The 22,394-nt window shown below is 40.4% G+C and overlaps 1 protein-coding gene across 1 annotated transcript in view; it reads right to left on the bottom strand.

Annotated features, from left to right (window-relative positions):
- Window positions 1-1,446: 1,446 nt before the first annotated feature.
- LOC110678492 (protein tincar) overlaps window positions 1,447-22,394 on the bottom strand; it is a 370,698-nt gene continuing 349,750 nt past the window's right edge. Inside the window, exons 5-8 of the mRNA XM_021851444.1 lie at window positions 4,507-6,180; window positions 4,113-4,446; window positions 3,444-3,810; window positions 1,447-3,381 (exon numbers count right to left, since the gene is read on the bottom strand). Coding sequence (XP_021707136.1) covers window positions 2,605-3,381; window positions 3,444-3,810; window positions 4,113-4,446; window positions 4,507-6,180 — 3,152 coding nt within the window. The 3' untranslated portion in view covers window positions 1,447-2,604. The remainder of the gene's footprint in view (window positions 3,382-3,443; window positions 3,811-4,112; window positions 4,447-4,506; window positions 6,181-22,394) is intronic.

The raw sequence follows: 22,394 nt of genomic DNA, 5'->3' as shown, positions 1-22,394 counted from the left end.
TTTGGGTTTCCTGAGTCTATAGAATATTGTAACAGGATTCATTACAAACAGAATAAGGAAAAGAGTGACCTTAGAGACCATTATTGAGGTCCCATATTGTTCTTGAAGAATTTCTAGAGCTGTCAAGAGTGATTCGTAAATCTATCTTTAGATGGAAGCACTGTTTCATAAGATTAAAAAAAAAAAAATAAACAAAGCAAGATAGCATATTTGTTTAGTCAAAATAATGTGAATAAAAAATGCTATTTAAATCGTATATGGAACTACAAAAATCCGTTATAGCTGTAGTATTCTAAATGTTTTTCAGTTTAATGTCAGTGCCCTGTAGGATTTTTTTTTTTACGAAAAGTATCATATTGTCGCACCGCCACCAAACCGGATCGCGCCAGTGAGACTCGCGACGCTACTTAACTCGAAAATAACTGAAATCAGTTTTTTAGTGTGGCGCTGCATTCTTACGATTTTTATGAACACAGCGCACTATTCACATATTAGCTGCGACGCACGGGGCCCGAGAAAACAATAATTTTAAATAAATGTTGGTCTTGATTTCTACCGGATGCATAATATATAAAATTTATTCAATGATTGGTGTTGATGAATTACCAGCTTTGCTCTTGTCCACAGTTGATCAGCAGGAGTTTTCTCATTTCTTTTTGTATGGAGAAAGGCATCTAACTTCAAATTTCTTGTTAGTGGAAGCTGTAATCAAAAAGAATATTTGGTAGGCTTGATAACCATCAGTATCACGCACAACCGGTACCAAATATTCTTTCGAAAATAGTTTTCTTTTTGAGAAATAATTCGTTAGATACATTTCGCCATACAAATATTTTTCGCGTTAGCTTTGAGCGATTTTTCGTGCATAGACACTAACGCATGTGCGTTACTATGTGGTGAATAGCGAATTATGCATGTAACCCATTATTTTTTTTAAGCTAACGGGTATTCATTAAAAAATGAGAATGATTTCAATACCTTTCTGTATTTGAAGTAAAAAGTGTAAATTATTTTCGCTCTAAATTCCCCCTCCCTCTCTGGACTCCCTTAAAATGAGTGGCATGTTTCTTTTTGCTCGGGTGCTGTCAGTGCAATCGAAGATGGCGTCGAAACTGCAAGCACTTTGCGAGCGTGTTGTACACGGAGACGGAATTCAACTCAATTTTGGGTTGTTTCAACGCAATTCCGTAGTTGAGCCCAATAACTCAATTTTCGCTAAATTTCCAAGGTCCCCACTAGGTAGTTTGGCTTTAATTCCATTAAAAAAATATACTCAATTTTGGGTTGATTTAACGCAACATTGAGTTCTTTCGACCCAAACATAAGAAAAGTTGCATTTACCCAAATTTGGCTTATTGGGCCAAAGTACTCCCATTGGGTAGATGCAGCTCTCTCTATTTTTGACAACATTCCTGTGGGAGAAAGAGAAAACCGAGAGATTTTGGGTTGAAACTATAATCGATATACTTAATTTTGGGTAAAGTAAACTCAAAAATTAGGTAAAAATATTTCTCCGTGTACAGTTTTACCGTTCGTGCCGAAAGAAAAGGAACCCGATCATCTTGCAACAGTGACGTCCCATTGAGGATTTTTCGGCTCCCTCAGTGCTCTAGTGTACAAAAATTATTGGACCGCCAAGGATACGAACCAGTTGACCACGAGGATCCGGAATTGTATCCGGAAGATGAGCTTCAGTGCTGTCCAGCGCTCTTGTGAGAGCATCGCGACTAAGTTGCGTCGCACGGCTGATCAGGGCGCCTTCACCAATAGTCATTGACGTTTTATGAAGAATAAGCATTATGTTTTTAATCAAAAATACTGAATAAGTTGAAAAAACAAAATTTTGCTTATCATATGACTTAAAAAAAAAAAAAATTATCGCACACATGTTAACTAAAAATCATAAACTCCACAAAAGTAAATAATTTTGACTGAAAAATATTTGGGTAATAAAAAAAAAAAAAAAAATAAAAAATCGGTGGGTAAAAAAAAGAGTAAAATTGAAGGCTGTTGAACTAATGAATTAGTCTCGTTGCACCATTCTAGATTTAGTAATTGTACCAGTTCGGGTGTGTGAAAGCCTATAGTTAAAGCTGCATTGCCGATATTTCGTCCTCCTTCCGAATGCGTTTGTAAATGTATAATATTGCATAGTTTTGCGTATTTGTGTGATACTTATTTTGCCCTACCATGCGAGTATTCGAACACTGAATACGACTCGAAACAGATTTTGCCTTATCTGCAAGCGCGACATGCTACATATAGAGATATCTGGCGAAACTAGTGGTATTTACAGTCGAGATCATCGCTGACCGATGCTCGAATCTAATGTACAAAACCTAAAGAATTGAACTAAAATTGACGCCCCTTGGTTACCTTAAATTAGTTGTGCGACTTTTCCCGATCCTCCACGATTTTAAAACTAGACCCATTTCCATCATAGAAACTAATCTGAATCCATTTGAAAGAAGGCGCATTGAGTGGTATTTTTTCTACACTTACTCCCTTAAACGATGGATGTATGATTCATACTTACAATGAATGGCTTAACATGCTAAAAAGTACTCGTTTGCTCTGCCTTTTCTACGGACATCACTAGCGTACCTAGTTCTGCATCTGTATTTGTCCGGCGTTTATGTACATTTCCCTGTCCTGGTCGGAGATCATTGAATAGTTAGCCGAGTCTCGATCCTCGGGAATGGTCGCCACTATGGTGGCAAAGGTGCTATGACTGGATTGGGAATGAGTAGGTGGTGAACTGTTGGGGACGCCTAGGGGATCGTGAAGGAGTTTGGAGAACGTGTGGTGACCACTGCCCAGACCCAGATGCCCATAAGGGGACTCTGCCGTTTTGATGTACGGCATTCGTTTGAGGAACTGGTTCGATTGATAGCGGACACCGTTCGGCAGCGTCGTATGCTGCAGCTGTTGCCGTGAGGAAGAGCTTGGTGAAGTAAACGAAGACTGAGAGTGATAATGGTGCGGTTGTTGATGGTAACCAGCTGGCAGGGGCATAGTGCTGCACTGTGGATACTCACGGTGCGCATCTACGGATCCTCGTGTTAGTGGAAGGGTAGCACTCGATCCGTCTTTGTTGAAGCTGGACATTTTCATATTTGTTGATCTACCGAACGGTTCCTCCTGGATCGCAGGAGGTGGAGGCTTGATGATAGATTTGTAGGGACCGGATCGAGGACGGATGACTACCTCATCGCGCTCTTCACCGGAATGAACACCGCTTGAGGTTTCGGATGGGGCGTCTCTACAGTCCGGTGGCGATGTGGAACTCTCGGTTGACGTAGTGTCGGATCGGGGGGTTAAAGCTTCGTTTGGCATGCCTGAGTCAGCACGGCGTAAACAGCGTGGTGTTGAACCAGGAGCCTGAATGCAAGAAAGTGGCGTAAATGCAGAGTCAAAGATTGAACTTATCAAGCGATACTTACCATATTTTCATTATTATGTACGGTGACGGTGACTGGTGCAAGAGGACTTGTCAACTGTTCCGGTGATCGTATGAAAGCCTCGCGAGACATAGTTCGGGTAATTGGTGGCTCCAGGTCTCGCGTAGATGCGTACGTTACACTATCATCGCGAACACATGCAAGCAGTTTGCCCTCTTCAGATGTGTCATCTGCGTGATCGTTACCTACATTGGTGGGGACAAGCAGATCCTCGGGAGGTGGAGGATGATCTGCGAATTCACTCAAGTGCAGTAGATCACCGGTAGGGCCTCTTAGTGTGGCGTAGTCCCCGTCATCAGTTTCCCCCGTAACACTGGACAAACGTATCGTGGTTCCGCTGGACGGATGGCTGTAGGGTGACAATGGGACCATGGGGTTAGACTCATACAAGGACGAGATGTGAGGTACATGCAAAATTAACACACTTAGGAAAGCTCAGCGGATTACCACTTTGGAGGTGGAGTCGGCCCTGCAAGCTTCCGACGTTGCGCGTTATGCAGGGGAACTTATAGCTTAAGTACTAACAAACCAAAACAGACAATCAACACAAAATCAATACCAAAACATCACATCAAGCAATAAACTGAATGTAGGTAGCAGAAAACAAACACACACGAAACGCTTTGGAACAACTTTGATTGACTGTTTTACCGCTTGCCGTCATGGTCGCCAATGGCGTGATCGGGAGACGTACTGGTAACTTCGTTGAAGGTTACTTTCAGCTTGGGCGAGTTTGGGGCAATTTTGGGCCAGTAGATGGTTTCCTCTTCGCTGCTGGTGGCTCCGGTCCCGTCACCCGAAGATCCCTTGCCACTGGATGTTCGCATCAACGATCCACCAGTTCCTCCTCGCAGCAATGGTTGCGCTGCTCCGTTGCGTGCTCCGGACAGCTCCAGAGGTGGCAGCTTGAAGTTCCACCGCCTTTTGGCTGTTAGTCCTAACCACAGTACTATCCACAGGAACAGATGCACCACGGATCCAAGAGCTGTGGAAAGAAACGGTGCTTCAAACCTAATATCTAAGCTATGCATGATTCAAAACTTACCTGCAGCAAGCACCGCTCCATCCAGGCTTCCCCGGTAGGCCGCGCTGAGGTCGTGGAGCAAGGGGGCCTTTACCACCGCAAGAGCCAAAACGAAACACAGCGACGAACAGTGTGCGAAGTAAGCCCAAACGTCGGTGCTTTGCTTTGCCGTGATCAGCCGTCGATCGCGGATCTTAACGGCTAGCTTCCCGTGCCCATACAAGTACAGCACCATCGATGAGGCGATGGTCAGAATCACTGCCAAGATCGTCAGAGCTATCGTGACCGTTCCGTTGAGGATCAACGCAGGGGCCTGCATGGGTAGACCCTGACCTAGCGTCTGAAGCTTGTACAATACGCTTGCTCCAGCAAAACTTAACAAAATGTCTATTCCGTTGGCAATCATCTGCAAGCTGAACACAAATGCGAACGTCTTCGACGTGTGCCAAAATACAGACGGGTAGCGAACGGCCCAAGCCATCAAGGCTATTGCCAGGTTTACGAATTCCAAACTGGGAGTCGATGTCCAACGTTTTGCGTTGAACTGTTGGTCGACTCCGAAGAACAACTGAAGAAAGCCTGGAAATCCCGTCAGCTCTATGGACTTTGTGGTCATATTACCCGGAACGGTTCCGATTAGAAACGCCGGTCTTATCGCCATTCCATTTTCATCCTTGATGATGAACTCATCCTCGTCGATACTCGGGATGTTTTCCAAGCTTTCCAGGCTCTCACTACTGTAGTTATCCGAGGTGAATCGTTTGAACTTTTTGGGCGTACTCCGGGAAGTCGCACCTGTTGTGCTGGGCTTGATTTCGATGATCTTCGAGTTGGTTGTTACCGGTGTGGACGGGATGGTGTTGTCCGGCAGTTTGACCGGCTTTATGATATGTGTATTGCTGTCTTTAGTGGGTGTTTTCTTCGTACTGCTTTTTGGGGACGGCTTGGTTGCAACGGTGGTTGAAGTTCCACTGGTGGTAGCCACAGTAGTGGTCAAAGTGGCCTTCTTACCGTTCGGTTGTGCCTTTCGGCTGTGATTCACCTCGAACAAGGTATCAATTTCGTGTTCTCCGAACTCGTCAAAGTCGAACTCTTTCTGTGGCTGCAACTCGAGCCTGGTGTCCACGTCATCTAGATGATGATGGTTCTGCTGATGAACTTTGTCTTTTCTACCATTCTGAGATTTGCTGGAGTGCTTTCGGTTGTGGCCATGATTTTTGTTTCGATCATGCTTCTTCAGAGCTGTTTGCCGCGTTGTAGTTGGTGGCTGAGTTGTTGTGTAGATCACTGTAGAGGTGGTTATGGGAGCCGTAGTGGTCGTTAGTAGATTTCGCACCGGCGGCAGAGTATGTACCGTGGTAGGGTTATCGAATACATTGAAGTTCTCCATGGTCGAGATTGAAATTGACGAGTGTTCATTGCTCTTGGGCATTTCCTGCAGAGATTCATGCGTACGAAATGGGTCATCGTCTTCATCGGAGTCGTGCTCTCCTTCATCGTCATCTTCATAGGCAGAGAACTTCTCTACCATGTCATTTCGTTCGGAAAAGTCACCGTTGGGGAGAGGATTGTGATTGCCACCATTAGCAAGAGGTTTGGACGTCGTGTTTGGATAGGATGCGGTCATGAAGGACAGTACTACCAATCGATCATTGTGGGTTACCATGAAGTCCAGATCCGTGCGCCAGATATCATCTATGAAAGAGAAAATAAAATAAAGAAATCTTAGAAAGTTATATAAAAGAATAATCCATCAAGATATGATGGAACATTTTTCGTGCTTAATATTGCTCACTTTCTAAATACATTCTTGAGAACGAGCATTTCAAAAGTTCAAAGCTAGGCTTAAATCGGGCACACTGAAAAGCGAGTTCAAGAACTGTATATTGTTTTGGAGATTTTCTATGTCAGTGAGAGCACTGTGCTCGGAGGCAAACATCCGATACTAGGTCGCGGTGAGATTAACCGCAAAAAACAAGAAGACCACAGGTCTAGAAGGTATTAGTAACATGGTTGTAAGACTGTGCTGTATCGTGGATTATAACCGTGTCTTAAAAAATGTCTGGTGTTGCTGCCGTAGTCAGGCAAACCTCCTGGCGATCTATCAGCATATATACTGAAATGTCTGTTGGATACAGTCGATAAAGTGCTGGAACGAGTAATCTGTAATACACAAAAACGGTAGGAGATATAGATTTCGAAGGTCTCCAAATCAGGCTCTGCTAATTAGATGCCGTGGAAGAATGAATGCAAGAGAAAAAGTTGGTAGTGGATCATCACAAGATATTGGCAGTGTATCATACGAGAAGCTCGGGCGTTTGGTCCATCTGACCAGGGGCTCAAGCAAGGTCTACCTAAGATGTGGCGGGGGTCCATCGGTGGGCTCTGGCGAATCTCTACAAAAAAAAAAACACATATCTGCATGTAGCCCTGAATAAGCAACCTGGTACCGCTTTCAAAGTACATTAGCCCTCTGGAGTGCCAACCGGCACATCAGGATGGATGCTAGTAAAATCCTGATTATGGTATACTGGCCACAACCAACATGGGCACGATTACGGAATACGTATATACACCGATGATGCAGAGCTGACAGCCGTGCTATTCCACTTCCCTAGTAAGGATGGATGACACCTCCCAGAAACGGAGAGTGGGCTAATAGTGCGGTTGCTTCCGTCCCGTTAAAACTTTGGCAAGCCTCCGAGTACGTTTTCACCACTTTAGGCGGTAGAAGTAGATGCAGTTGATCGTTTCCTGTCTTGCGCCGATCTGGCTCTGTACACGGTAATCCATGAAGGACCTTATAAACCTTAGCATGACTCTCACTGCTTGCAAAGATTACCACGGGATCACGAAGACGACTACTTACGACGAAGGAAGATAGCGGCTGGGAGGGGGAACCCAACAAAAATGGCGAACATCTCAGACAATACCGTAATGGAGGTTGAAGCAGCAGAGGGCGAGAACGCAAACGCCTTCACGAGAAGCGGAAAGTTCGCCAGTACAGCAGGAGCCACCAGCAAGTAGCAGCAGGGCGTTGCAAGGTGAGAATACTAGACTCCAAGCAGAACTAGGGTTTCAAAGCCCATCGTTCACACCGAAATCGAGCAACAGTGTTTGCCAGAAAGGCCTAACGGGAAATTCGAAGTTAATGGAGGTCAGAAAAAAAGGTTAATGAACTCAGAGAATAGAAATGCTCTTCAAGCTGAAGAACGATTCGGTGATCAAAAGCTCGGCCTACCAGGAGTTGATTGCTGAGTGGCGCCACGAAACAAGACTATCGTACAGCAGTGGAAGACGAAGGCCTTCGACAAGGACCTTCTCGTCGAAGAGTCATCGTCGAGAGCATGAGAACTATTCCCAAAGCATGATCCTACAATGTGGTTGGCCAAACCATATGGCAATGAAGAGGTAGAAAATGTCGAAGCTCGTCAGATCTTCAACGAGGAGCTTGTAACAGCGGTGAAAGCGCTGAAGCTGAACAAAGCCCCGGGTCCGGACGGAATCCTCAACGTGGCACTCAAAACAACGGTCCTTGCGTATCCAGATATGGTAAGGAAGGTTATGCAGATATGCCTGGACGAAGGTCAATTTCCAGAAATATGGAAAATTCAAAAACTGGTGCTGCTGCCAAAGCCAGGAAAACCGCCTGGGATCCAGGATCATATAGGCCTATATGGTTAATATATACACTCGGTAAACTCTTGGAACGGGTTATCCTCAGCAGGGTGAGAAAATGCACAGAGAGCGAGAACGGGCTATCAGAAAGGCAGTTTGGATTCCGGAAAGGAAGGGCAACGGTGGACGCAATTCGGACAGTGCTGGAGAGGACTGAGAAAGCATTGAAACAAAAACGTAGAGGAGATCGTTACTGCGCCGTGGTCACGATAGATGTGAAGAACGCGTTCAACAGCGCCAGCTGGGAGGCCATTGCCACAGCACTGCACAGAATGTGGGTTCCCGACTACATGTGCCAGATTTTGAAGAGATACTTCCAAAACCGTGTACTGAGGTATGAAACCGACGCCGGCCCGAAGGAGCTAAGAATAACGGCTGGAGTCCAACAAAGTTCAATACTGGGACCAGCGCTGTGGAATGCGATGTACGATGTGGTCCTATCGCTGGAGCTACTCAAGGGGGTCGAGATTGTCGGTTTCACCGATGACGTCGTCCTAACGGTAATAGGTGAGACGCAGGAAGAAGTAGAAATGCTGGCAACAGAGCCAATTGGTCTGGTCGAAGATTGGATGGAGGGAGTCAAGCTTAAGATAGCCCACCACAAAACGGAGGTGCTACTTGTTAGCAACTGCAAAAGAGTCATGCACGGTGAGATCACTGTCGGGGGACATGCATCACAGCAAAAGCTGAAACACCAGGGCGTAATGCTAGACGATCGGCTGAACTTTAACAGTCACATCGATTATGCATGCGAGAAGGAGGCAAAGGCGAGCAATGCGCTCACAAGACTTAGTAAGAGGCGTCTTCTGGCTGTCGTATTAACATCGCTACTAAGATACGGTGCGGCAGCCGGGATAAGTTAAACAGCACGTTCCGACTCATCACCATGCGAGTGGTGAGCACGTAAAGGACTATATCGTCGAAGGCGGCATGCGTAAGGGTGGGTCCACCTTCCTTTCTCGGAGGCATCCCATTTTTGCTGCCACTCAGCCAGCGAACGCCAACTTTCTCGCCTGCTTGGCTTCGCTCATTCCGAATCTATCGGCCTGGGTGAACAGGGAGCACGGAGAAGTGAAATTCCACCTGACACAGTTCTTGTCAGGTCTCGGCTGCTTCAAGCAGTATTTGTATCGATTCGGCCATGCGTCTTCAGCATTCTGTCCTGATTGTATGGAGATTGAAGAAACGCCAGAACATGTTGTGTTCGACTGCTCGAGGTTCAATATAGTACCAAACAAGGTGGCGGCAGCTTTGATGAGTACTTCAGCGTAGAAGGCACACGGAATGATAAGCGATCCCGATCTTTGGAATATGATGACCAACATGGTGGTGCAAATAATGTCTGGCTTACAGCGCAACTGGGGAGCAGAGCAGCGAAACGAGATGCAGAGAGCAGCGCGTCGTCGGGGTGCTGATGATCCGGAAGCTAACCTCCCACCGGAAATGTCAGACCGACCTCGGCACTCGACAAGACCATCGGGCGCGATCGGAGTAGGCTAGATCCTCCGTCGGGGACTAGACCGAGTAGAACAAGCGTAACTTAGTCGTTGTCTAGGCGCCTGTGAACCGGAAGTCAACCTCCAACCGGATTTGCAGAACCTACCCTGACACTTGGCCGACCACCATCGAGTCGGAGTAGGCTAGATCCTCCGCCGGGGACTAGCTGAATAGATCGCGAAACAGCACCGACAAATGATCGTTTGGGCGCCTGTGACCCGGAAGCTTCCTTCCACCGGAATCGAAGGACCGACCTCGGCATTAGCCCGGATAGCATCGGTTCGGAAGATCTTCCGCTGCCGGGGAAATCTTCGTCGGAGTAGAATCGATCAACCATCGGGAGCTATTCTGAGTCGTCGGAGGACCAGTGAACCGGAAGCCATCCTTCAACCGGAATCGCTGGGCCGAATTCGTAGTCTCTACCGGCTAACAACGAAGTATTGCTGTGTGCATTTGAAACGCAAATATCAAATGCGGGAACACCAAACGCGGTAAGATTTTCTACAAGAAATGCGGTGTCAAAGATGGATTTTTCTTGCTAGGGGGGCGTTGATTTATATAATCGTTGCTAGGTGTCCTTTGATTGTTTTGTTTTACCGCATTTGGAGGACGTTTAATCAAGATTTGCATCTCAAATGCAAACAGCAATATTAACAACGCGTAACGTTACCGGTTTCGGGCGATATGCCTCCGTCGAGTTACTCTCCATAAGAGCCGACTTTGGGTCGTCGGGGCGCTTGCGAACCGGAAGTCTCCCCTCAACCGGAATCGCTAGACCGACCTCGGCATCCAACCGGTACGCCCGTTGAGCATGACGAGCAAAGTAATGGAGTCAAGCGCACCAACAAAAGTAGTATCACCTGAAACACCTGGAACCTAATATAGAGTGGTCTGGAAGTGCTTTCGAAGGCATCACCTTCAAAATATTATTATTTGATACTCATATTGATGTGGTACCGCACATGTTTCTAATTGACTACTTCCCCCAGGGCACCTGGAACCTACTATAGATAGGTCAGAGCATCTAATGGTTCTGAATATTTTCCGGGAACTATCATCTTAAAATTTAATGCCTACTTGGATATAGTGCCGGTTCATATATACATAATTGGAAATACAAACGTTACTGATCATATTTTCCGAGACAAGTTTTTCGGAAATGACCATATCTCGGAAGATTTCCAACGAATCTTAATGCGTCCACCTGCATTCAATTTGTTCTAGTTTCTTGGAAAAATTTTAACATATATAGAACGTCACACAGCACAAAATTTCAAGCGACAGAAATAATGTGATTTGGGCATGACCTCGGAAAATCCGGAACATCTCCGGTGTCCGGTGGCCAATACGCATGGCCAAGCAAATTCGTAAAACAAGACCGAATTTGCCATCGAATGCTTCTAGATGCATACAATTTCATCCTTGTTTCAAAAAGTTATAAGCACATGAATTCGGGCAATATTTTGCACATCTCAATCATTTAGTCTATCCCCTCGTTTTGGTAAGAAAAAAAATCATGTAAAAATTTGAAGTCTCTACGTGGAAACAAAATTCTTTGCTTACTATCAACGCGCGCAGGGTAACTTGTTACTAGTTGCTTTTCGTACTCACGAAGCGTGCACTAGAGCAGCGAGCTCGATTTGGGAACGGGGGTCATCTTAGCGTCCACGTAGGGACAAATTTTTACATGATTTTTTTCTTACCAAAACGAGCACTTTACAATGACGAACTTATAACATTTCGCATTTCCGAAAAATAAAGGATGGCGTACTGTATAATGTATATGCTCTCATTTCGCTTATGCGATTCTCCCTCTTTGAGGGACCCCATTTCTATTGCCTCCCATCTTTCCCTTCCCTTTCCTCAACAATCGAGTTGATGATGATATAGGCTCAAATATGGCGATGGCACAAATCTCCCAATTGGCAGGGAACGTGCATTTGGAGCCGGTCTTCTGATACATACTGGTAGAGGCTGAGATTGACGAAATACATGAGTAAAACCCTACTCCGAAATAGTTGCCAGTCTCATTCCCCCCCAGCCATCCATCAGAATTTATGGAGCATTAAATCAAGATTTGTCAACACTCGCAATGAACTACAACGCGTCTCCATCCTATCTACGCACAGAAGCTTCTCTCTCCGGCCACAAGCTCATTACTCAACGGCTTTAAAACATCACCCAGCGTGTAATTGATCATCACGCTGCTCTTTTCTTGGCTGCATCGCCATCACACCTTTCCAGGAAGGACTACAACTTGATGATACCGGGAAGAAAAAAAAAAGAATTTCATTTCCTGTTTTTTATTAACCTAATAACGACGGAAAATGAAAGGCAGTTGCCTGTGTACCAGTCTGGATTGGCGGTAGGGATTCTTTTCCACTTTCTTCTCCCGCTTATCATTCATTATACACTCCCACTTTGCAGAGTCTTTGTATAGTGGGCCAAATACAAAGCGCGAAAAAGTGCTGACGAGTGGCTCGTTTGAAGAATTCTTCGTTCGTTTTTTTTTCTTTCTTCACGGCGTTATTCGAGTTTGCTTGGTAAATTACCTTAATTAGATTTATGCACACAATTTAGAGGGTGGCATTTCCGCGTCTGTTGCTGTTGTTGTTGTTGTTGTTTTGTATGTGCTCAAGTCAAGAAAATGGTGATGAAGCGATGGATGACTGACCGACTGAGGCGACGGCTTGGCAGCGGAGCGGTGTTTATGGGGCACAAATATTTAAACAGGATGACAAATCAAATTATACGCGTGACCGAATTTTCTACATAGGAATTGTTATTTTGGGACTACCGGGTGTCCCCTAAGGAACCTATGATTAGGGACAATTGGAATTGAGCTCCAATACTCATCGTGCAACGGCGCATTCTTCATGTTTAGTCATGAATAGGTCAACTTTAGACCGATAATGGATATTTAACTAGAATGGCCACTTTGGGGACCTCCTATAGTTCCCTAAGGAACCTATCACTTTTGGGACCACCGGAATTTCCCAGGTTCCCCCGGGGCACTGGGCGGCGCCATGAGTGGCCAAATCTGTACAAGACTCATTTTCAACTTATAATAGGGTATTTTATGATAAGCTAGGGAGAAAACAATATTGCGCGACATATTTTGAGTGAATAAATTGTTTGATCCCAATTCAGATCCACTACCGGCACCGATTCCGGGGAAATGGCCATATATTGGTTGTTTCTGGACCAATATTAATACTTGGCGCACCAATCGCTTCAGAATTAGATCTTCTATCTTCATGTGTAGTAAAATTTTGATTTTTTAGCCGAGACCTTTGCTAAAAACACGTCATAATTTTACTGCATAAGACATGCTTCCGGAAATCCGGATTATCATCCGGTGGTCATAGTTCATCTCCGTGGATGCACCTCAAAAAAGATTAGTTGACCCGTCCATTACTTCTTAAAGAATTGAAATCGGTCAATTTTTGTCAAAGTTACAGCATTCCAAAGTTGGCCCAATTTTTGCCTGTCCCAGTTATTTTGACAACCCCCTGTATATCAAATATTCCATCATTTGCGATACTTTAAAAATGGGGAGGGTACAAAAAAGGGGGGAGGGCTCCCTGCAAATCTTATTACAACTCTTCACATTGTATTTAAAGTTGAAAACATTATATGGCACATGAATTCCCCTGTCCTGAATATAAAACACTGTGTCGGTTTATTGATTAGATTAGATTTTTAAATAAAAAATGCAAAAAGTTCAAGTATATTTTAAAAATGACCTGGGGCAGACACGAACATTCTGAAAACGCCATTATTTTTGTTTATTTTTATACTTTCAAGCCCGGGGTGTCCGGTCTCTGTGCATTCATATCGACTTTTATTGTCGAACAGTGTTATTATAGAAATTGAATGAATATTAGCTAACTACTCATTGGCGTAGATAGATGTAATGTCGGTCTCAGTAATCACGATTTTCACAAATTTCGTAGTTTGCGTAGAGTTGTTTAGATTTTATTTGTTTGTGATTTTGTTTTTTATTTCTGCACAAGTTAAAAACTCCTTAAAAATAAGAACTAACGAGGAATATACCTTGTGATTCTTTCTCTAACTTTCTCAGATAATCGGGATAAGAAGTTATTATTCAACGGATTCTTCTTGAAGCTTTTTTAGGCTTTCTGATCTTACCAAAAGATTTCTCGAAAAATCCTTATTATATTACTAAAAAATTTCCTCCAGAGAATGCTTGTGATTTTTTAAAACATTTCTCCAGGAAAGTCCTCTTTGTACTTGTTACACAGCGCAACAAAAATGACCTTTCTGCGTGTCTCAAGGATCAAATTATATGTCTCTAGTAGATTTGGGGTTGCTTAATCTGATGCCATTTTCAGAAATGTTCCAGCACGTCACAATTTTTAGCTACAGGTCTCTAAAGTTATATAAAACACTGATTTTATTTATGTTTACATGAAATTTAAAGTACAATTCATCAATCTTTTTTGAAATCTAATCCACCAAGCATGCAAAATAGAACTTAAATTTTTATTTCAGATATAATTTGATTGAAATTGCACGATACAATTTCGATTAAGCTGATTTTTTCAACATGCTTGCAGTTTCCATACAGAACTCTTCGTTTCTCTTATATTGCAAAATACAATAATTCTCTAAACCATCAGTAAATATTTTTCCACATCGAAAGTATTTTAAACTTTGATGATAAGTATTGTTAGACACATAAAGTTTAAATTCTGTGGCAAATTAAGCAAATTAATTGCCTTACAAGCTGGCAAACTTGCATGCAAGTTGGCTGAAATAGTCAATTTTTGCATTTTCAACAGTCAATAACTCAAAAACTAGACGTGCTATGATATTTCTGAAAACGGTAATGGATTAAGCATCCTTTAATTAAGTCAATAGCGGTTTTTTGGTTCTGGAGACAAAAACGTGTTCCGCAGTGTTACATATAAATTCCTACTGTAAGTTTGATGAATAAATCTTATGCAAAGTTGTGCAGCAGATTTAGGGCTATCGGGCGGTGAAGAGTCGGATAGGAATCTTCTCTACATCAAGATCCTTACCAGCTAGAGGGTTGGTGCTGATATGTATCTCAAAATCCTTATTCGTTGGAAGGTTGGTGTGTTCGGAAAAGCTGTTCAGCCGAAAAAGACATATCTGGCGCTAGACAATCTGACTGGGAATCAATCCTCTAGATAACTTTTTGCCAACATTTTTTATCCCTAGATCTTGATATGCTAGAAGATTGGTGTCGTCGGCAAAATTATTCAGCGCAGATCAAGGGTTTTCTAACAAGGAGAAATTTATTTTGAGATGCATCCGTTAGGTAGTTTTTATAACAATATCTTTCGCAATCCTAAGGGAAGATCCTGATGAGCTAGAAAATTGATGTCTTCCATTAAAATTTTCAAATGAGGATTGACAATTTATTTGAGGGTGATATTTGTTTGTGTCATTCTTATTTTCACGCCAAAACTACTGTTTTATGTGTTTTGGAAAAATAAATGAAAAAATCAGATATTTAAAATATAAGTTCTGAACCTTGAAACCTCCTGACTCAATGGTATCTTAAAAATCAAGGGAGTGTTTACTATATACAGAAACACCATGCAGCAAATCGGGTGTTGCTGATATCCTATTGCATTTCGATTATTTAAAAAAGAAAAAAAATGTATCTTTATACGCAATTTCAGTAAATAAATGTTATTCTCGGAAATAAGTTTAAAAAAAAATAAAAAACGTGCAGGTTTTGTAACTCTGAATTCAAACATTTTTTTTACAAGTGTTGTCATCAGTAATAAAATTTGCAATTACTCATAGATTTACTTATACTCTAAAATGTAACAAACTAGTCCGCTAAGCTCGCGCTGATCTTAGCAAGACTAGTCCGTTATTGTAATCCAATCCAAACAATACAATAGTTGTTTCCATCTACTAGATAGATACTGACGTATATCTCAAACAGCCGCTGCAACTCTGATTACTCAAACGAGGTTTATATGTATACAGCCATTCCATGAAAATCCGATCTAGTTGGTCACCGAATTCCGTGAAAATTTTGCTATTTTGTTCCTTATCCGAAATAAGGATACATGTGTTTTTGGATTTTTTGATTAGGGTGACCGTTTCCCAATTAAGGTGATTAGAAAAATCCCAATTTTGCAAAATTTTTATTTTTGAACAAATTATAACTTTTGAACCGTTTGACCGATTTTCAATATTTTTGTACGAAATGAGAGCTAAAGATTTTGACTTTACATGAAAAATATAAACACAAAAATTGTTTTTTTACATGAAAAAAAATCAATAATTTCCGTTTTTTCGTGTTTTGAAGGCCTCGGGACCAAAGGGGCTATTGCTGTTCTCATTTTTTCTTGAAAGTTCAGTTAATTTTATGTTTACTGTCAAATTTTCAGCGATGTATTTTTTGTTTTGTATTTTTGATATATTTTTTTAAATATAAAAAATCGATCATTTTTCATCGGCACACACTCTAGGTCTTAGCTCATTAGATTTTTTATTTAAAAAAATCATAACTTTTGAACAGCTTAACTGATTTCCAATCTTTTTCTATACAAGATTTCAACATTTCAGAAAAAAACTATGAATCTTTTGAAAAAAAAAAAAAATACATTAAAATAAATGAAAATTTATAAAAAAAACTATTTTTTTTAGATTTTTCAGTTTTGTTTGAAAAGTTGAAATCTTAAGCTTTCATTCCATAAACAAAGATTGGAAATCGGTTAAGCTGATCAAAAGTTATGATTTTTTGAAAAATAAAAAAAATAATGCGCTGAGACCTTCAATGTGTGCCGAACTTTCAAGAAAAAATGAGAACAGCAATAGCCCCTTTGGTCCCGAGGCCTTCAAAACACGAAAAAACGGAAATTATTGTATTTTTTCATGTGTCAAAATCTTTGGCTTTCATTTCGTCCAAGAAAATTGAAAATCGGTCGAACAGTTCAAAAGTTATATTTTTTTTAGAAATAAAAATTGAGCAAAATCGCGATTTTTATGGTCACTCTATTTTGGAAATGGTCACCCTTATCAAAAAAATCCAAAAACACGTGTAACCTTATTTCGGATAAGGAATAAAATAGCAAATTTTCACGGAATTCGGTGTAGTGGGATCGGTTTTTCATGGAATGGCTGTATATCTATACTTGTCATACAAAATATCATATTTCTTCCAATAAATCCGTACATCTTCCAATGACGAGGTATGTTTCACTTTACGACGACTATTGTACCTAAGAAGGCATACCCACATATATTCCAACAAAATATTAAACAAATCACAAGCTACATCTAGAAATAGATTTAGTTTAAGTAAATAAAAACCGAATTTAGTTCTATACCATTTAATTCCACTAGAGTTTGTAATCTTTGATAGATACGCGTATTTCGACCTCAACTGTAAGCCTGTCTTCAGTGTCGTGTACTAGACTCGACTTAGACTCGATTTATTTTATTCATGATCAGAAAGATATTGTTCACCTGAACTCCATCTAGACTATCTTAAGATACAAAAGTTCGAAAACCATTTTCAAGAAACTAAATAAAAGAAATGTCGACATATAATTTATATGATATAAATCACAAAATCAATGTAACTGCGCTTCAAGAAACTATTAGCGAAGCCATGAAACCCAACTTTTAGTATGGTTGTATAACTCATTTATAAAGATTTTGAATATAAAGCTATGGAGGGATGACTGTATCCATCGGATTGTTTCTGAATCAGATTCCACCGTTATACACGAACCCATAGTTTTGCAGTATATCGAGATAAGGAACCCTTGGAGAATGAATGAAAACTTAGCGGTAGGATCAGATTTGTTATGACCCTCAACTGATAAGGATCTTGAGATATAAAAGATTGAAGATAATTTGTATCTAGCGCCTCCAAGTGGATGTGTTTCTTATCATTTTTTCCATCAAAAGATAGCCCTTAATCTTTTGAAAGGCTTGGCCGAACACACCAACCTTCTAGCTGTTAAGCATCTTGAGATATGCAATTAATGAAAAAAAATTACTATCGCGCCCAGAAAATCAATTCTTCTTCCGAACGAGGTGCGCTTTGCAAAAGAGGATCACGTGATTATTAAGTTAAAATCAAATTCAGTTTTTTCTGCATTAGACATTCTGCATAGAGGACCCATACTCTAGTGGCGTCCTATCTAGCAAATTGGAAGTCGTGAGTTCGATTCACACCAAGAAGATATGTAACTTTTTCGCAAATTTCACTTCAATTTGCCCATATCATCCAATTGAAAAATAAATATAAAGTTTAGTTTTTCAGCACCTTAAGGTAATTGTGCAGAAATAACTATAAGAATTCACTAAAAAATTTGTCTCAACTTTTCCACAGAAATCATCCCAGGTCCATTCTATCTTTACATAAGACAAATTGATGTCAACCCTGAAGAGCTTAGTAGCTTGTGTAATACTACTACAGAAAAAATAGCGATTAAACGTTGATTCCTCAAAGCTCATTCCAGACCACTAAACCTCCACTAATCTTTTCACGCCACATCATTGTCGTAAAGCAATTTAAAAATTTACAAACTGTTGTAAACAATTCAACCGATCGCTTCCCTTGTTGGCAATTCGCAGATAGATAGGTACTTCGGCTTGTGCTCGTACGATGGCGTGTAGTCTAAGCGGATGTAGAACCTTAATCTCCCGTGTGGTGAAAACTCTTCTTCCCCTTTGCTATTGGTAGATAACCCTTTCCTATTAGCGGAGATCACCGATGAAACCGAGCGGGACGAGAAAGTTTTACACCACCCATTTCTGCAGAACGTTACCGGGACGAAAGTAGATACCGTGAAAAGGAGTGGCATTGATTTTTATTTTGAAAAAATCTGATTGCTTCTGCATTCTGTCTTAAAGATTTATATTTTAAATTTTAGTAAAAAGTGCTGGTATCTCAGCTATAGATAACAGTTGAAGAATTTCAAAACTGCTGTTTGACATCATTGCAGTTGAAACTGGATTGAAGAATGTATCTTATGTCTTTACAATGATTTCAAAATAAATCAATAGTTTTTAGAATATAGAGTATATTTCGATCAAAAACGAATGAATTAAATTAATTAAATCATTACGCGTGGTAAAGATGGACAAATTATGGGTGAAATTATGAAAAAAAATCCACGTGCTCGGCTGGGATTCGAATGAATTAGTCAAAGTATATAGGGCGTGGCATGCGTCTTGGCGTTTAACGTTATACGGAAGTTTCTGACTTTGACCACAATTTGTAAAAAAAGCGTTAAGAGATTAAAGACTGATTTAAATTTTTCCTATAACTAGGCTGTCAAGAGTACAAGAAGAACGCTTTAAAACTTCATCAAATAATGATTGTTAAACAGATTGTTTTATAGAATTTCAAAAATGCTAAAATCTCTAATTTTTCAATATTCTAATACAGCCATTCCATGAAAAACCGATCTAGTGGGTCTCCGAATTCCGTGCAAATTTGCTATTTTGTTCCTTATCCGAAATAAGGATACACGTATTTTTGGATTTTTTGATTAGGGTGACCATTTCCGAAATAGGGTGACCAGAAAAATCGCGATTTTGCAAAATTTTTATTTCTAAAAAAATTATAACTTTTGAACCGTTTGACCGATTTTCAATCTTTTTGGACGAAATGAAGGCTAAAGATTTTGACTTTTCGGGAAAAATATAAAATTCCACAAAAATTGTGTTTTTTACATGAAAAAACTCAATAGTTTCCGTTTTTTCGTGTTTTGAAGGCCTCGGGACCAAAGGGGCTATTGCTGCTCTCAGTTTTTCTTAAAAGTTCAGAAAATTTTACGTAAACTGTCAAATTTTCAGCGATGTATGTTTTTTAGTTTTTGAGATATATTTTTTTGAAAATAAAAAATCAGTCATTTTTCATCGGCACACACTGTAGATCTCAGCGCATTAGATTTGTAATATTTAAAAAAATCATAACTTTTGAACAGCTCAACCAATTTCCAATCTTTTTTTATGGAATGAAAGCTTAAGGTCTCAACTTTTCAGAAAAAATAGAAAAAAATAGGAAACTTTGAAAAAAAAAAAATTTTTTTTCACATTAAAATATATGAAAATTTCTAAAAAAAACTAGAAATTTTTATATGTTTTCACGTTTAAACATATTTTTATCAGATTTTTCAATTTTGTCTGAATAGTTGAAATTTTAAGCTTTCATTCCATACAAAAAGATTGGAAATCGGTTAAGCTGTTCAAAAGTTATAATTTTTTTTAAACATTACAAATCTAATGCGCTGAGACCTACAGTGTGTGCCGATAAAAAATGACTGATTTTTTATTTTCAAAAAAATATATCTCAAAAACTAAAAAACATACATCGCTGAAAATTTGACAGTATACGTTAAATTTTCTGAACTTTCAAGAAAAAATGAGAACAGCGATAGCCCCTTTGGTCCCGAGGCCTTAAAAACACGAAAAAACGGAAACTATTGAGTTTTTTCATGTAAAAAACACAATTTTTGTGGAATTTTATATTTTTTCTGAAAAGCCAAAATTTTTAGCCTTCATTTCGTCCAAAAAGATTGAAAATCGGTCAAACGGTTCAAAAGTTATAGTTTTTTTAGAAATAAAAATTTTGCAAAATCGCGATTTTTATGGTCACCCTATTTCGGAAATGGTCACCCTAATCTAAAAATCTAAAAATACGTGTATCCTTATTTCGGATAAGGAACAAAATAGCAAATTTTCACGGAATTCGGAGACCCACTAGATCGGTTTTTCATGGAATGGCTGAAATGAAACCTCAAATCAAAGAGAAACAGACGTAACACTTAGAACAAATCGCGATCAAAATCATAGTCGAGAAAACATGTACGCCCAATTCTGTGTTTGGCCGATGGACCAACAGATGGCGGTAGTGTGTAAACGTCAAACGCGAACAAAAACGATGCGAGCGCTGCGGGTGGTGGATTGACCAACTACAATATATTTGAATCGACCGTTAAAAAGATGGTCGATGGTAGAGATGGGCAAAACGGTCCAATTATGGGAGCGGGTCGTGAATGACTCATTCACAAAAGTGAATCGACTCTTTTGATCGATTCAGTGACTCATTTTGTAATATGAAAAATGAATCATGTATCTCGCATAAGGAACAAAAAATATAACAGTTTTCGAATTAGAACATTTGTCATATAACTAGTTAAACTGTTAACACATGTCTGGCGCATTTTACTGTAATTAATCCAAGTCAAAAATGTTTTCTTTGGTAACTTTTTGAACTCTCCTCCTGAAATTGCGGTGCTAGTGAATCGTGACTCTTTTGAAAAGAACCGTGATTCGTTCACTCATTTCCGAGAGTCGACTCTTTTGAATGATTCGTGAGTGAGTCGCCCATCTCTAGTCGATGGACAGTGATGAGAGTGTGACGTCTGTTTGTCTGTGCTCAAATGTTTTTGATTCCTATGAAAATAATTCTGACATGAATTATTCAACTAATCTTTTATATTCGGTTTGCTCAACTGATTCACAGAAACCATATAAATGCGTTAAAAACTGTAACTGTGGATCCCGTACAATCGAAGACCCATATTATCAAAGATACTCCGTTTTACAATATAGCGCGCCGTAGTGAGCCGCATTGTAGAGTGAACCTGGTAAAACTTTTGCCTTACAACAGAAAAAGCACACAGCAATAACGGCTAGATGAGTCGCGCCCCTCATCGGAGGTGTGACACCGGGAAATTTATGAACAAAGTTCATCAAACGAGAACAGCCACTTTTAGGCAACGCTGGGTTCTCTAGATTGCGGATGTCTCACTTTATAGGACCGTTCGATTTTCGGTATAGCCGCATATTTGTGGAGATGAGGAGCCGGTTATTGGAATTAGGATGGATGAAGCAATGCTTTTTCTCTGGAAAAGTTGCGAATTTTTTCTACTCGAAAGCCTAGCTTTGGATGCCATTCGAAAGTTTCAGCAGAAGAACTGCTGTATGCAGCAAAAGTTGAAAAGTTGTAGTTTCCGCTATGATGGAATTTTGATTTCGACGAGCTCCTTGTCTAGACGAAAGTTATAACAATGCGGTTTTCTACTAGGCGAGCCAAATTTAACGTTGAAAAGATTGTGAAAAAACTGTGATCGAAACGAAAATCTACTTAACCTATTGGGCATTAAGTTTCATAGTTCCTATAAATATCATTTTGTTGATATCTACAACGCTCTAAAGTGTTTGAAAACAATGAATTTGGAATAACATTTCTATCTCCTATACAAAATTAAAATGCAACTTGGACATGATCGGTATCAAAGTCAGTATGCGTGTAGGCTACAAAGCTGAACAAGTTGGTTAAGGATTGATCAATCGTGAAAGGGTTTCGAGAAGAGGAGAAACAAATGGTGCTATCAGGGTATTAAATCAGGAAATATGCTTTTGGATTTTTTTTTACAATTGTTTTAAAAGAAACTTCATCTGATGCTCCATTTAAGAAATCATTAAGTAAAATTTATGACCAAGTTTGAATCTGTAACCGTCGATTCCATATTCAACTTATTGCCTCCACCACATGTTCAAAAACGCCCATAGAGGTCTACAAGCAAACTGCAACAAACACCAACGCACGATCAATCTTACACCAGTCGATTTCCTCAGAATGAAAAAGTATCGCTGTTTGTTCGACGTCATTTGAGCTTTCGGTCAACGTCAGTCCAACAAGGAAGTGAATGCTCGGCAGCAATTCTGTTTATGTTTGCTTTCTCATAGCAAACAAA

Source organism: Aedes aegypti, chromosome 3 (genome assembly GCF_002204515.2).
Source record: "Aedes aegypti strain LVP_AGWG chromosome 3, AaegL5.0 Primary Assembly, whole genome shotgun sequence".
NCBI classification, from domain to species: domain Eukaryota; kingdom Metazoa; phylum Arthropoda; class Insecta; order Diptera; family Culicidae; genus Aedes; species Aedes aegypti.
This window is presented reverse-complemented; position numbering and strand designations above follow the sequence as displayed.